This window comes from Macaca thibetana, chromosome 1 (genome assembly GCF_024542745.1).
Source record: "Macaca thibetana thibetana isolate TM-01 chromosome 1, ASM2454274v1, whole genome shotgun sequence".
Classification (NCBI taxonomy): Eukaryota; Metazoa; Chordata; class Mammalia; order Primates; family Cercopithecidae; genus Macaca; species Macaca thibetana.
Window position 1 is genome coordinate 189,705,658 of NC_065578.1, and position 17,168 is coordinate 189,722,825.

The following is a 17,168-nucleotide window of genomic DNA, read 5'->3' on the forward strand; positions in this document are numbered from 1 at the left end:
AAAACAAAAACCAACAAAAAATCCCCACAAAAACTTAACTTTGCTTAAACTTTAGATAACAAACCAGTTGTTCGCTATAAAGAGCACTATGCCATGCATTATTTGGGGCAGAGTTTCAGACATCTGTACCTGACAACCCTGAAGAACTGTCAGTTGTGTGATTTCAGGACTGTTGGTGTAGCCAAGAGCAAACTCCCCAGTGACTCAAAGCTAGAGGGTAAGCTTCAAGAGGAAAAGTGCCTGGGACATAGTGGGCATCCAACAAATACCTGTTGCGTGATTGGTTGAGCAGAGATTGTTTAGCCCTGGAGTGCAGTGGTTTCTTCAGTTATCTAAGGAGTTATTTGTTAGAAATATGAACAAATCAATATCGTATTTTCTCATTTTTCTACTTCTTTTTGTGCTCCTGATAGGATGGCCTCCCAACTAGCTGCTCAGTTGGCTCACTCCCAAATCAGGCGCTGCCTATGAGAATTCTCCTTGGTGCACAGTGGAGTACATACTGATCTTTTCTGATAAGTATTAGGCACAGTAGTTATGCAAGCTACTGACCGTACTAGACTCATCGACCATACTAGACTCATTGACGTCTGAGCATGGGCAAAGCAGCAGAATTGACCCAGAGGGAAGAATTGAGCCAATAGCTTTTCTAAAGTTAACTAAGTGAAATGTCCTCTACCATACTTCCTTTTCTCTGAATTTAAAAAGAAAGCCAGGCTGGGTGTGGTGGCTCATGCCTGTAATCCCAGCACTTTGGGAGGCCGAGGTGGGTAGATCATCTGAGGTCAGGAGTTCCTTGAACCAGCCTAGCCAACATGGAGAAACTCCATCTCTATTAAAAATATAAAAATTAGCTGGGTGTGGTCACCCACACTTATATTCCCAGCTACTTGGGAGGCTGAGGCATGAGAATAACTTGAACCCGGGTAGTGGAGGTTGCAGTGAGCCAAGATCGCACCACTGCACTCCAACCTGGGCAACAAAACAAGACTGTCTCAAAAAATAAAAATAAAAGGAAGGCCAGAACTATACTTGGTATAACAAATATACTTCTCAGGAGTATAAGAAGAAATGCATGTTTTTCTTAATTTCTGACACAAACTATATCAATAATAAGAAATACGTGTTTGTCTTAATTTCTTACAGAAACTATATGAAATTTTGGAAACCAACAAACAGGATGCTGTCAAAGAATTAGGTAGGCAGTTGAAGTATCTGAGTTCTTAAAGTCATACCTTCTTATCCTATAATTTAATAAAAGAAGAACAATTCATGCTTTCATTTACTTACTCATTCATTTATGCATTCAACAAGCATTTATTAAACACAGCTAATGGGCCAGGTATGGGAAAGCAAAGATGGGTAGATCCTGACCCTTAAACAGTGCAGAATCTTGTGGAGTATATGAGTGTTATCAATAGATAATTGAAAAAGTTAGCAGAGTTCTGTTAGTTGTTATGGGGGTGTAGAGGAAAGAATGAAAGGAGTGTAGAAAGTGTATTAAGGTGGCAAGGTCAGAGTCCTCAAGGTTAGAAGAAAAAGACACGTAAAGGTTACCTTTGACAAAATGTTTTTGTTTCATTGTTTTGTTTTTTGCAAAGATACTCTGGAATGTAGGCCTGCAACGAATGTCATTTCTTGAGTATCTCCAGTCATTCCACTTTACTTGAAGCACAGAGCAGGAGCCCAAGGATTTTATGCCAAGTTTTTTGGGTCAGCTTTCCTCATGTGGGGCTGTGGGCCAGGCTCTCAGTGTGTGCAAACGCATCTGGTAGACGGCCTGGCATACGGAAGGCCCTTAATAAATGGAAGTTATCAGAAAATAAAATAAAGTAAAACCATTTCATATTCATGACCACATTGTAAGATGCCATATGGGGTTACACTTTCCAAATCAAAATGGAAAGAATGTGGTCTAATGAATGAAAGTGTAAGTTTAGAGACAATAGATTAGGATCTTTTGGCATTATCTCAGAAAACCCATGACCCATTGTTGCCATTTACATATTGACAGATTTTTATTTCTGTGCTTTTAAAGATTAGGGGTTAGGACAGCTGCTTTATATTATGTTTTAGATCAGTATGGAATATTACAAAGTTTTCTCAATTCACTACTCTAAAAGGCAGTGCTTGTTGCCATGTGGTTACTGCAACTGATGACTGAATGCTTATCATGGCAAGAACTGCTAACTCTTTATGTACATTATTTCATTTAATCCTTATAATTACTCTATGAGGCAAATACTATTATTAGAGAGGTTAATTTGCCTGAGGCCTTATGGCTAGTAAGTAGTGAGCCAGGTTTCTAGCCCAGGTGTATCTGACACTAAAACCTATGCTTTTGATCATTGCTACCTTTCACTTTAGTGGGCAATTCATTTAGTTAAAAAAAAAAAAAAGAGTGTGTACCTTTGATATGGCAAGCATTGTGTCCAATGTTGAATACGAAGATGAAACAGATGCAGTTTTAGCCTTGACTCACAGTCCAGTTCATGTCTGCTCAGGTTTACTAAAGGGGAAAGAATATGCGCCTTGATCTCAGAAATACCCACCAGCCAAAGTCCAGGGATACTTTCATTCTGTCATGTATTCATCTAACCAACAAAAATTATACAATATGGAGGATGAGACAGAGAAGTAAAAACAGTAACATGATAATGTAATGAGTTCCATAATAGAGATATAGAGGAGATGCCATGGGGATAAGACAGAGTGATTTTCTCTTAGCTGGTGGGGGAAGACAGTTTCCAATGTTCTCATCCGTAAAATAAGGTTGAAAATAACTCTTGTCCTGCTGACCTCACGAGTTCTGCATGAAACTAGAATAAAAGAATATTGTGTAAATGCTTCGGAAATTATACAGTATTATACTAATATTAGCTATTGTGGTTATTGCACAGGCCACTTACTGAATTTTATTTTCTTTGCTGTAGGACTCATAGAGCATGAAGGTCGTGATGTTGTCATTGCTTTGAAGACTAAACAGGCAATCCGGAATGTGATTGCTAAAGCTCTAAAAAATCTCACCTTCCTTTGTTCAAGAGGCATTATTGATAAGCATGACAGCACTGAGATAAATAAGGTAATTTTGCTTGATTCTGTCTGCATAATACCCCAGCCTTCATGGTTACTTTAGCAGTGTGTAATAAGGAGGGAGATTGAAAAAAAGTGTTTAACCACAGGTGGTAAGTCTATAATCACCTTCAGCCTTTGATAATGCAAAGGACGATGAATGCCAATGCTAGCCAGTACACTCCATTTGTCAAAACTACTTGATTGCAAGTAACAGAAACCAACTTGAACTAAGTTAGGAAAGAAATGGTTGGGGGATTTATCAAAAGGACACAGAGTACTTTATAGAACCCACAATAGCCAGCCTATGTGACAAGGCCTAAGGAAGGGATTTGAACAGAGATGTGGAAAAACTTTCTAGATTTTCCATTTCCTAACAGGGTTGCCCTCTATGGCATCTTCCTTTGGCTCACCCTATAGACTCACTAGATTTTTCTGCTTCTCCATCCACTGTGTCAATTGAATTATGAAGATGATAGGTTCAATCCGAGTTAGTAAGTCAGTGAAAATAGTAATAAGGGGAGACTAGGGACAAAAATGGTTAGAGGAATTTAGATAGGAAGAGAGAAGCTGTGAGTCAAACATCAAGGTTATACTTGCCTAACAGTAGTTTATTTAGATTTCCTTAGTTTTTGCCTACTGTCCATTTTCTGTTACAGGATTTGATCCCCATTATTTTGATTATTTGTTTTTAGGTACTTCTTAAAAAATTAAAAGCACTAAATAACTTTCCAAAGGCAATCCCACCCCCAACTCCTGACAAATACCTTCACAACATCATTTGGCTGGAAGGTAAAGATGTTCTCATTGACTTCTTCAAGGTAAAGATTTTCTTTTCTATTCTGGCTCAGGTTTGATGATAATTATCTATTTTTTCCACTCCCTAATGAAAGATTAACAGAAAAGCATGTCACATACTGGCCAATTCAGGGAAAGCCAACACAGAGGCCCAGGAAAGTCTAAAGGAGGAATAAATCTCTTTTTGAGCCTAAAGGGCAAAGATAGTTTTTCACAATGCCTTATCTGCTTGGGAGTAGCTATATGTGTCTGACTGTTACCAATCCCATTCTATTTTATGTTGTAGAGTTCTGGACTTCTCGATGTACGCTCTTGGAGACATTTTTTAGAGCAAGGGTCTCGAATTTAAGTTACTATACAGACCGGGCAGATAGTGTAAAAGTAAAGCTGATTGGCCGTAGTATAATAGGGAACGGTGAGAACTGAGGTGTGTTCAAGTTCATGCTCTGTCAGCTGAGGGTTGCAACAGGACTTTGGACTCTTTCAACAAATATCTATTGAATATCCTCTACATGTCAGGGACTGTTCTAGGTTTGGTGATATGGCAGTAAACAAAATAGATAAAGTCCCTACTTTCATTTTTTAATTTTAATTTAATTTTATTTATTTATTTTTTTGAGATAGAGTCTCACTCGGCTGCCCAGGTGCAATCTCGACTCACTGCAAACTCCGCCTCCTGGGTTCAAGTGATTCTCCTGTTTCAGCCTCCCAAGTAGCTGGGATTACAGGCATGTGCCACCACGCCCAGCTAATTTTTGTATTTTCAGTAGAGATGGGGTATCACCATGTTGGCCAGGCTGGTCTTGAACTCCTGACCTCAAGTGATCCACCCACCTTGGCCTCCTAAAGTGCTGGGATTACAGGCGTGAGCCGCCGTGCCTGGCCGAAGTCCCTACTTTCATAAAGCTTATGTTATGTGGATGGAGACGGACAATAAACACACCAAACACATAAACATATAGCCTATCAGATGGTTATAAGTGCCAGAGAAAAATAACGAGAGAAAAGGTAATACAGAGCGGCCATGGAAGGCTGCTCTAATAAGGTGACATTTGAAGAGAGATGTGAAAGAAGGGAGGGAGCAAGCCAAGTAGTGTCTTAGAGAAGAGCACCCCAGGCAAAGGGAGTAGTGGGTGCAAGGAGGCCCTGAGGCCAAGTGTGCCTGGTGTGTTCCAGGAGCAGCACGGAGGCCCCTGGCAGGAGCGGTGCTGGAGAGAGCACATGAAGTCAGGGCAGTTGCTGAGGGCTCAGAGAACATCATGACTCTCAGGGGCCCTGGGCACTTCTGCCTTCGTGGGCCTCTTCCTCCACAAAACTATGAAAAATTAGACTTTATGACTGTGTTAGTATAACAATGAAGATATTAGTATTATATATTAAAACATTTTTCTTTATCTAAAACTAATTTTCCTCCTGATTCTAAAAGACATTAAAACATTGTTATAAGTGTCTAAAAGTATTGTAGATGCAGGTACTGCACCTGCTGATTCCTAGTGGATGGCTCCACCCTGGTCTCCATCCCTCCCTGCCTGAGACATACACAATCTTTGCTATTACCCTAACTGCAGACGTTCAGTTTGCTTCTGGATTTTGCATGTATGAATCTTCTGCCCTGGCGGTCTTCAACTCATGTTATCCGAGCTATCTGCTCCTCCTCTTTCAAGTCTCAGCTTAGCTGTCCTGTCTGCTGTAAAGGCCTCACTGAACAACCAAGATAGGATCCTGTGGCTTTTCTGCACTTTTTTTTTTTTTTTTTTTTTGCGTAGCACCCTGTCCCTGTCTTCTTTGTCATAATTATCCCATTTGATTGTAAATATCTACCCAACATAACTAAAAGTTTGTTCTGAAGGCAGGGAAATTGTTTAGCTTACCATTATAACCCAAGTCCCAAACGGGACTGAAAAGAAAGTTTTCATTCATTAATGTGCATATTCATTCCACAGTTATATCAGTTACTATGCTGAGTACTAATCACAAAGTCAAAGTTTGTTTGCCTGTTCCTTTATTTCTAGAAGTTGATATGGTATATTAGCACGTTACAGTTCAATAATAAACCAAGAATATAGTTTGTGTTTTATGCTACTTGGAAGCTATTTTAGCTTTAAAATCATATATATATGATTACATATATATATAAAATCATATATATATATATATATAACATATATATGTTGACTCTCTTTTTCTTTTCCTTTTTTCCCACCCAGGAAAGAGCCAAACTTGCCTGTTTTGACTACGGAGATATCATTTGTAAAGCAGGTGAAATGCCACAAGGAATCTACTTAATTATTTCAGGAATGGCAATTGTAAGGGACTATTGATTTTTTTTTTTTTTTTTTTACTTAAAATATATTTTGAAACATGTAATTGTAGAATAAGAATAAATTTAGATACTGAAAAAGTTTAAATTTTTAATGTGATGAAACCATTTCTACTCTGAGCATGACAGCTGAGAGATAAATATGCAACACCTGAAATGTGCTTCCCATTCTACAAAATGCTGTCATAGTCTTTACTTATTTCTTGCAGCAATCCTGGGAGGAAGCAGGATTTTTCTGAATGTTCAGACAAGGAAATCAATACTTGGCGTGGCTTAAATTACTCACGTAAAGGAATTAGGATGAGGATCAAAAATACCACTTTTAATCTGTCCAATGGGAGGCTTTTGTTGACCAGAGAGAGAGAGAGAGAGACAGAAAGAGAGAGAGAGAGCGATTTCAGTAGAGTGATGGGGACAAGAATCCTTTGTATCTGCATAACAGTAGTTTAGTAGCTGAATTCGTGGGTGAGCCCCAGTTTGCGAACCAAATAATTCCTAGATCATCCTAGATAATAGTCATAAAATGACAAATCCTTATTATGGGAAAAATAATACATTCGGCTTTCTGGTTTTGAAATGGGTATATTAGACCTTAAAATATCATGGAAATAAACTACTATAATAAATAGAATACTGACACAATATAACACTTATTTACTCTCTGGCACTATTCTAAGCACTTTTCATTCTTCCGTTCATTCATTTATTCAAAAAAATACTTGCTTCATTACCACCATGTGGCAGGCACTATTAATTCTAGGCATGGGATTGACAAAACAGACACAAATCCCTGCCTTCTTGGAGCCTAATTTCTAGTAGAGGGATAAAAGGAGATGGGACAATGAACCAAACAAATAAGTTTACAGTATGTTAGAGATGATGGAGATATGAAGAGATTAATTGTGATTTTTTAAAAGGTAGTCGAGAAAGGCAATGTGGGCCAGTCACGATGGCTCACAACTGTAATCCCACCACTTTGAGAGGGCTAGGCGGGTGGATCACATGAGGCAGGAGTCCAAGACCAGCCTAGTCTTGGCAAAACCCTGTCTCTACTAAAAATACAAAAATTAGTCGGGTATGGTAGCACATGTCTATAATCCCAGCTACTTGGGAGGCTGAGACATGAGAATCTGAGATCCTGCCACTGCACTCCAGCCTGGGCGACAGTCTCACTCTATCACTCAGGCTGGAGTGCAGTGAGGCCATCTCAGTTCACTGCAACATCTCCCCCTCGGGTTCAAGAGATTCTCCTGCCTCAGCCTCCCAAGTAGCTGGGATTATAGGCACGCACCACCAGGCCCATCTAATTTTTGTGTTTTTAGTAGAGATGGGGTTTCACTAGGCTGTTGTTGAACTCCTGACCTCAAGCGAGCCACCTGCCTCGGCCTCCCAAAGTGCTGGGATTACAGGTGTGAGCCACCGAACCTGGCCAACAACCCTATTTTTTACATGAGAAACCTGATGCACAGAAAAAAAATAATCCACTTGGCCCCAACTACACATACTCAGAGGCCAAAGATTACTTTGAACTCATGTAGTCTATCTCCAGTATCCATGTGCTTAGCCATTATACTATACTCCCATTAGAATGCTAGGAAAAACACGCAGCTGCCAGTATTTATGAAATGTGGCAAGTTCAATACTTAAAAGCTGCAACTCGCTGTAACATGTTTCTTTGGGGATTGTCCTGCAGTGACTGGACTAGCTAAGCCTTATTAAACTATAGTCCAATGAGGTTTGGTCTGAAGAGGTTATATTAGTACTCTTTTGATACCACAACAAATTACTACAAATTTAGTGGCTTAAATATATTATCTCATGGTTCTGTAGGTCAGAAATCCAATGGGTTCTGCTGATTTCACTGCTTGGGTCTCAAGAAGCTGAAATCACGATGTCAGTAGGGCTGCATTACCTTCTGGAAGCTCTAGGGGCAGAATCTGTTTCCAGGCTCTTTGAGGTTGTTGGCACATCTAGTTATTCTTTATGGCTATTGAACAGAAGTCCCTGCTTCTTCAAGGCTGTCAGCTGGAGCCCACCCTGAGCTCCTAGAGCTTCTCTTTCATCTTTGCGTGCAGGTCCTCACGTCTCAGAGCAAGCAAAGACATATGGAATCCTTCACACATCTCTCTCTGATGGACTCCCTTCTACTTGCAAGGGCTCATGTGATTACAGTCCCCCCAATATTCCCGTCTGTTGTTTAATCAAACACTAATCTGGAACGGCTGTGAAGGGACTTTGTAGATCTTTTTACGGTCAGCTGATTAGTATCCTTAACTCCATAAATCATCTTTTTAAGGTCAGCTGATTAGCAACCTCAATTCCACTTCAAAGTCCCTTCACTGCAGTCCCTAGATTAGTCGCTGCCTACCTCAAATGTCGTCATCTTTTCTTTGTTTGCAAAAAGCAGAGGCATTCTTCATTGCTCAAAGATCCTTTGAATTGCATTCAAAATTACAGCCATTAAAAAAAAAAAAAAATCAAACTCCTCTGGAAGCATGAATGCTTTTAAAAGTCTGAATGCTAATTGCTGGGAGAGAGTGACCTTTTGTGTCCTGTTTCCTGTGTCTTAAACAATACCCTTCCTCTTTGATGTTTACAGCTAAATTTTCTGAAAAATTCTGTAATCCTTCTAATCCCAATTCTTTCAGCTTCCCCCTAAAATCTGATACCTCTCTGCTTTCTCCAGTTATGCCTACCAGTTATTTTCTTGAAGTAACTCAACCATCCTATGTTCTTCCTAAAACCTTTTCCTGTTGATGTTGCATGGTAATTTTTCTTAAGCATTTTGAAAAGAGACAAGGCTTTCATTAACATCATGGCTTGGTTTGGAGGCATATTAATTCATAATATTTGATTTATGTGCCCAGGCAATCAAAAGTTATTTCCACGTGATGCATTAACCCATTGTGGTAAGAATATCTAATGGACTCAATGAGTGATTGTATTAGTTGCATACTATAATTTCCAGTTTTGGTGGGATATTTTTTTTTCTTTGAGATGGAGTCTCACTCTGTCACCCAGGCTGGAGCGCAGTGGCATGATCTTGGCTCACTGCAACCTCTGCCTCCTGGGTTCAAACAATCCTCCTGCCTCAGTCTCCTGAGTAGCTGGAACTACAAGCACACGCCACTATGCCCGGCTAATTTTTGTATTTTTTTTTTTTAGTAGAGACAGGGTTTTGCCACGTTGGCCAGGCTGGTCCCGAACTCTTGATCTTGTGATCCACCTGCCTTGGCCTCTCAAAGTGCTGGGATTACAGGCGTGAACCACTGTGCCCAGCCCTGGTGGGATTTTTATATAAGACAGGTATAAATAGAAAGTTGTAAATAGGGGTCATCTGTAAAACTAAAGATGAGAAAAAAAATCCTTGCCTTGGGAGTTGAAATGTGAAAGAAATCATGATTTTTTTCCCTAAGCCTAATTCTTCTTTCACACCTGACAGGAGATCTTTGTCTTCCATTGGAAAGTTGTAAGAAATAGTGGGAGCTCCTATGATTTGATCAAAATTTTAATTTTTTCTTTCCCTTTGCACACTTTTTTCCCTTTGCAGTTGCATAGTTTATCTCCTACCTTTGGAATAGAGAGTAGCCAAAGGCCTGATAGAAAGTCCAGTGACATGTTTACAGAGTTCTGTACTGCTGGGGACATAATTGGAGAGCTAAACTGTCTGCTTAAGTGTGAAATTGAATATACTGTCATCTGTGAAACTAGTTTACAGGTAGGAAAATGGTTCTGTCATGAGTTATTAATTTTTCCTCAAGTAAGTAAAAAATGCCAGCATCTTTTCTTTTTTAAGGTTTTGACATCTTAGTCACCCAACCAGCTATTGGGAGGTAACATAGCTGAAAAGGCAGATTTAGTGTCTCACATGCCAGGCTCTGCCAAGCTCCACTGCATCCTGCCTAAGGGAGTAGTTATTTAACCTCCTTAAGTCTCAGTGTCCTTGTTTATGAAGTAGAGAGAATACCTACCTTTTGATGTTATGAGGATTAGGAAAACATCTACGTAACATGCCTGACACATAAAGGTGCTCAAGAAATGGTCACCATTATGACAACAGTGTTTTTAAAGAATATTTATTTGTTTTTAAAACAACCCCGTTAAAAGTGGGCAAAGGATATGAACAGATGCTTTTCAAAAGAAGACATACGTGTGGCCAACAAGCACATGCAAAAAAAGCTCAACATCACTGATCAATAGAGAAATGCAAATCAAAACCACAATGAGATACCACCTCACACCAGTCAGAATGGCTGCTATTAAAAAGTCAAAAAGTAACAGGTGCTGGAGAGTTGTGGAGAAAAAGGAACAATTACACACTGTTGGTGGGAGTATAAATTAATTCAACCATTGTGGAAGACAGTGTGATGTTTCCTCAAAGACCTAAAGAGAGAAATACCATGGACCCAGCAATTCCATTACTGGGTATATACCCAAAGGAATATAAATCATTCTATTATAAAGATACATGCACATGTATGTCACTGCAGCACTATTCACAATAGCAAAGACATGGAATCAACCTAAATGCCTGTCAATGATAGAGTGGATAAAGAAATGGTACATATATACCATAGAATATTATGTAGCCCTAAAAAAGAGTGAGATCATGTCTTTTGCAGGAACTGTGGATGGAGCTGGAGGCCATTATCCTTAGTAAATTAATGCAGGAACAGCAAGCCAAATATCACATGTTCTTACGTATAAGTGGGAGCTAAATGATGAGAACACATGGACACATAGAAGGGAATAAAACACACTGGGGCCTTTTGGAGGGTGGAGGGTGGGAGGAGGGAGAGAATCAGGAAAAATAACTACAGGTACATGGGTGATGAAATCATCTGTACAACAAACCCCCATGACACAAGGTTACCTATGCAACAAACCTGCATATGTACCACTGAACTTAAAAGTTAAAAAAGGAATATTTGTTTTTAAACTTCCTTCTATGTTTCATTTGCTAAGTAAGAAGTTATCTATTCAACACCTAAGTGTCCTGACATTTCACTAGGTGTGGGAAATTCAAATAAAAATGAGCCAAAGACCAAGGAACAGTCAAAGTGGTTCGTTAAATGGGTCCTGCTCCCTGTGCCACCCAACTGGGTGAGACCCTCCAACAGGGGTTGTCAGACACCCTATACAGGAGCATAGGTTGGTGCCCCTCAAGGTCAGAGTTCCCAGAGGAAGGAGCAGGCACCCATCTTTGCTGTTCTCCAGCCTCCTCGAGTGACATATCCAGGTGTGGGAGCAAACCAGATGAATGGGTCCTGAAGCAAACCCCCAGCAAACTGCAGCAGCCCTACAGAAGAAGGACCTGACCATTGCAAGAAAAACAGACAGAAAGCAACAACAACAGCATCAACAACAAAAAAAGTCCCCACAAAAACCCCATCCAAGGGTCAACAGCCTCAAAGATCAATATTAAACAAACTCATGAACATGAGAAAGAATCAACGAAAAAACACTGAAAACCCAAAAGGCCAGAGTGCCTCTTCCCCTACAAATGATCGCAATGCCTGTCCAGTAAAGGCACAGAACTGGATGGAGGATAAGATGGATGAATTGACAGAAGTAGGCTTCGGAAGGTGGGTAATAACAAACTCTGCTGAACTAAAGGAGCATGTTCAAACCGAATGCAAAGAAGCTAAGAATCTTCATAAAAGGTTACAGGAGCTGCTAACTAGAATAATCAGTTTGAAAGGAACATAAATGACCTGATGGAGCTGAAAAACACAGCATGAACACTTCATGAAGCATGCATAAGGATCAATAGCTGAATCTATCAAGTGGAAGAAAGGATATCAGAGTCTGAAGACCATCTTGCTGAAATAAGGCAAGAAGAGAAGATTAGAGAAAAAAGAATGAAAAGGAAAAACAAAACCTCTGAGAAATATGGGACTATGTAAAAAGACCAAACCTATGATTGATTGGAGTATCTAAAAGAGACAGGTAGAATGGAACCAAGTTGGAAAACACACTTCAGGATCAGGATGTTATCCAGGAGAACTTCCCTGACCCAGCAAGAAAGACCAACATTCAAATTCAGGAAATACAGAGAACACCACTAAGATACTTCATGAGAAGATCAACCCCAAGACACATAATCATCAGATTCTTCAAGGTCGAAATGAAGGAAAAAATGTTAAGGGCAGCCAGAGAGAAAGGCCAGGTCACCTACAAAAGGAAGCCCATCAGACTAACAGTGGACCTCTCAGCAGAAACCCTACAAGCCAGAAGACAGTGGGGGCCAATATTCAACATTCTTAAAGAAAATAATTTTCATCCCAGACCTTCATACCCAGCTAAACTAAGCTTCATAGAAAAAGGAGAAATAAAATTCTTTCCAGACAAACAAATGCTGAGGGATTTTGTCATCACCAGGCCTGCCTTGGAAGAGCTCCTGAAGGAAGCACTAAATATGGAAAGGGACAACTGGTACCAGCCACTGCAAAAACACTCCAAACATATAAAGGCCAATGGCACTATGAAGAAACTGCATCAACTATTCTGCATCAACTATTTTGCATAGTGTGCAAAATAACCAGATAGCGTCACGATGACACGCTCAAATTCACACATAACAATGTTAACCTTAAATGTAAATGGGCTAAATGCCCCAATTAAAAGACACAGACTGGCAAATTGGATAAAGAGTCAGGACTCATTGGTGTGGTGCGTTTAGGAGACTCATCTCACATGCAAAGACCCACATAGGCTCAAAACAAAGGGATGGAGGAAAAATTACCAAGCAAATGGAAAACAAAACAAAAAAAGCAGGTGTTGCAATACTAGTATCTGACAAAACAGACTTTAAACCAACAAAGATCAAAAAAGACAAATAAGGGCATTACATAATGGTAAAGGGATCAATTCAACAAGAAGAGCTAACTATCCTAAATATATATGCACCCAATACAGGAGCACCCAGATTCATAAAATAAATTCTTAGAGACTTACAAAGAGACTTGGACTTCCACACAATAATAGTGGGAGACTTTAACACCCCAATGTCACTATTAGACAGATCAACAAGACAGAAAATTAACAAGGATATTCAGGACCTGAACTCAGCTCTGGATCAAGTGGAACTAATAGACATTTACAGAACTCTCCACCCCAAATCAACAGAATATACATTATTCTCAGTGCCGCATGGCACTTATTTTAAAATCGACCACATAATTGGAAGCAAAACACTCCTCGGCAAATGCAAAAGAATCGAAACCATAACAAACTCTCTCTCGACCACAGTGCAATCAAATTAGAACTCAGAATTAAGAAACTCTCTCAAAACCATGGAAACTCAAGTACATGGAAATTGAACAATCTGCTCCTGAATGACTCCTGGGTAAATAATGAAATTGAGGCAGAAATCAAGAAGTTCTTTGAAACCAATGAGAACAAAGAGACAACATAATGGAATCTCTGGGACACAGCTAAAGCAGTGTTAAGAGGTAAATTTATAAGCACTAAATGCCCATATCAGAAAGCTAGAAAGATCTCAAATCAACACCCTACCATCATAATTAAAAGAGCTAGAGAAGCAAGAGCAAACAAGTCCAAAAGCTAGCAGAAGACAACAAATAATTAACATCAGAGCAGAAATGAAGGAGATAGAGACACAAAAAACCCTTTAAAAAAATCAGTGAATCCAGGAGCTGATTTTTTGGAAAAAATTAACAAAGTAGATAGACTGCTAGCTACATTAATAAAGAAGAAAAGAGAGAGAAATAAAAAAGACATAATAAAAAATGATAAAGGAGATATCATCACTGACCCTACAGAAATACAAACTACCATCAGAGAATCAACACCTCTATATAAATAAACTAGAAAATCTAAAAGAAAAGGATAAATTCCTGGACACATACACCCTCCCAAGACCAAACTAGGAAGAATTAAAATCCCTGAATAGACCAATAATGAGTTCTGAAGTTGAAGCAGTAATTAATAGCCTGCCAACCCAAAAAAGCCCAGGACCAGAGAGACTCACAGCCAAATTCTACCAGAGATACAAAGAGGAGCTGGTACCATTCCTTCTGAAACTACTCCAAAAAATTGAAAAGGTGGGACACCTCCCTAACTCATTTTATGAAGCCAGCATCATCCTGATACCAAAACCTGGCAGAGGTGCAACAACAACAAAAAGAAAACTTCAGGCCAATATCTCTGATGAACATCAATGTAAAAATCCTCAATAAAATACTGGCAAACTAAATCCAGCAACACATCAAAAAGTTTATCCACCACGATCAAGTCAGCTTCATCCCTGGGATGCAAGACTGGTTCGACATTTGCAAATCAATAAAGATAATCCATCACATAAACAGAACCAATGACAAAACCACATGATCATCTCAATAGATGCAGAAAAGGCCTTCAATAAAATTCCACATCCCTTCATGTTAAAAACTCTCAATAAGGTAGGTATCGATGGAATAGATCTCAAAATAATAAGAGCTATTTATGACAAACCCACAGCCAATATCATACTGAATGGCAAGAGCTGGAAGCATTGCTTTGAAAACTGGCACAAGACAAGGATGCCCTCTCTCACCACTCCTATTCAACATAGTATTAGAAGTTCTGGCTGGGCAACCAGGCAAGATAAATAATAAAGATATGCAAATGGGAAGAGAGGAAGTCAAATTGTCTCTGTTTGCAGGTGACATGATTCTATATTTAGAAAACCCCATTGTCTCAGTCCCCAAACTCCTTAAGCTGATAAGCAATTTCAGCAAGGTCTCAGGATACAAAATCAATGTGCAAAAATCACAAGCATTGCTATGCACCAACAACAGACAAACAGAGAGCCAAATCATGAATGAACTCCGATTCATAATTGCTACAAAGGGAATAAAATACCTAGGAATATAACTAACAAGGGATGTGAAGGACCTTTTCAAGGAGAACTACAAGTCACTCCTCAAGGAAATAAGAGGGGACACAAACAAATGGAAAAACATTCCATGCTCTTGGATAGGAAGAATCAATAGCATGAAAATGGCCATACTGCCCAAAGTTATTTATAGATTCAATGCTATTTCCATCAAACTACCATTGACATTCTTCACAGAATTAGAAAAAAACTATTTTAAATTTTGTATGAAACCAAAAAGCCCACATAGCCAAGACAATCCTAAGCAAAAAGAACAAAGCTGGAGGCATCACGCTACTTGGCTTCAAACTATACTATAAGGCTACAGTAACCAAAATAACATGGTACTGGTACCAAAACAGACATGTGGACCAATGGAACAGAACAGAGGCCTCAGAAATAACCGTACACATATACAACCATCTGATCTTCGACAAACCTGATAAAAACAAGCAATGGGGAAAGGATCTCCTATTCAGTAAATGGTGCTGGGAAAACTGGCGAGCCATATGCAGAAAACCAAAACTGGACCTCTTCCTTATACCTTTTACAAAAATTAACTCAAGATGACTTACATGTAAAACCCAAAACCGTAAAAACCCTAGAAGAAAACCTAAGCAATACCACCCAGGACATAGGCATGGGCAAAGACTTCATGACAAAAATGCCAAAGGCAATTGTAACAAAAGCCCAAATTGACAAGTGGGATCTAATTAAAGAGCTTCTGCACAACATGAACAGGCAACCTACAGAATGGGAGAAAAATACTGCAATCTACCAAACTGACAAAGGTCTAATATCTGGAATCTACAAGGAACTTAAACAAATTTACAAGAAAAAATCCCATCAAAAAGTGGGCAAAGGATATGAACAGACATCTTTCAAGAGAAGTCATTTACGTGGCCAACAAACATATGAAAAAAAGCTCAACATCACTGATACAAAAATGCAAATCAAAACCGCAATGAGATACCATCTCACGCCAATCAGAATGGCAATTATTAAAAGTTAGGAAATGGGCCAGGCGTGGTGGCTCACACCTGTGATCCCAGCCCTTTGGAAGGCCGAGGCAGACGAATCATGAGTTCAAGAGATTGAGACCATCCTGGCCAACATGGTGAAATGCCATCTCTACTAAAAATACAAAAATTAGCTGGGCATGGTGGCACACCTATAGTCACAGCTACTCGGGAGGCTGAGGCAGGATAATTGCTTGAACCCAGGAGGTGGAGGTTGCAGTAAGCCGAGATGCACAACTGCACTCTAGCTTGGTGACAGAGTGAGACTCCGTCTCGAAAAAAAAAAAGAAGAATAAAGAAAAAGAAAAGAAAAAAAAAAAAAAAAAAAGCCAGGAAACAACAGATGCTCGTGAGGCTGTGGAGAACTAAGAACGCTTTCACACTGTTGGTGGGAATGCAAATTAGTTCAACCATTGTGGAAGACAGTGTGGTGATTCCTCAAGGACCTAGAACCAGAAATACCGTTTGACCCAGCAATCCCATTACTGGGTATATGCCCAACCGTAAAAAAGCCCAGGCCCAGATAGACTCACAGCCGAATTCTACCCAAAGGAATATAAATCATTCTACTATAAAGACACATGCACATGTATGTTTATTGTGGCACTATTCACAATAGCAAAGACATGGAACCAACTTAAATGCCCATCAAAAAATGTGGTACATACACACCATGGAACACTATGCAGCCATAAAAAGGAATGAGAACATGTCCTTTGCAGGGACATAGATGAAACTGGAAGCCATCATCCTCAGCAAAATAACACAGAACAGAAAACCAAAAACTGCATGTTCTCACTCATAAGTGGGAGTTGAACAATGAGAACACATGGACACAGGGAGGGGAACATCACACACCAGGGCCATTTGGGGATTGAGGGGGTGAGAGGAATGAGAGCATTAGGTTAAACAGCTAATACATGTGGGGCTTAAAACCTAGATGATATGTTGATAGGTGCAGCAAAGCACCATGGCACACGTAGACCTATGTAACACACTGACACATTCTGTACTTGTATCCCAGAACTTAAAGTACAATAAAATAATTAAAAAAAAAAAAAAAAGAAATGAGTCAAAGAAT

General features: G+C 39.5%; 1 protein-coding gene across 5 annotated transcripts in view; it reads left to right on the top strand.

Annotated features, from left to right (window-relative positions):
• Nucleotides 1–17,168, top strand: part of SLC9C2 (solute carrier family 9 member C2 (putative)) — a 100,301-nt gene that overhangs the window by 73,509 nt on the left and 9,624 nt on the right. For all 5 annotated transcript variants that reach the window (XM_050767721.1, XM_050767710.1, XM_050767753.1 and 2 more), the window contains 5 exons: nt 1,147–1,198; nt 2,934–3,082; nt 3,768–3,893; nt 6,078–6,176; nt 9,741–9,908. In XM_050767721.1, the coding sequence (XP_050623678.1) occupies nt 1,147–1,198; nt 2,934–3,082; nt 3,768–3,893; nt 6,078–6,176; nt 9,741–9,908 (594 nt within the window). The remainder of the gene's footprint in view (nt 1–1,146; nt 1,199–2,933; nt 3,083–3,767; nt 3,894–6,077; nt 6,177–9,740; nt 9,909–17,168) is intronic.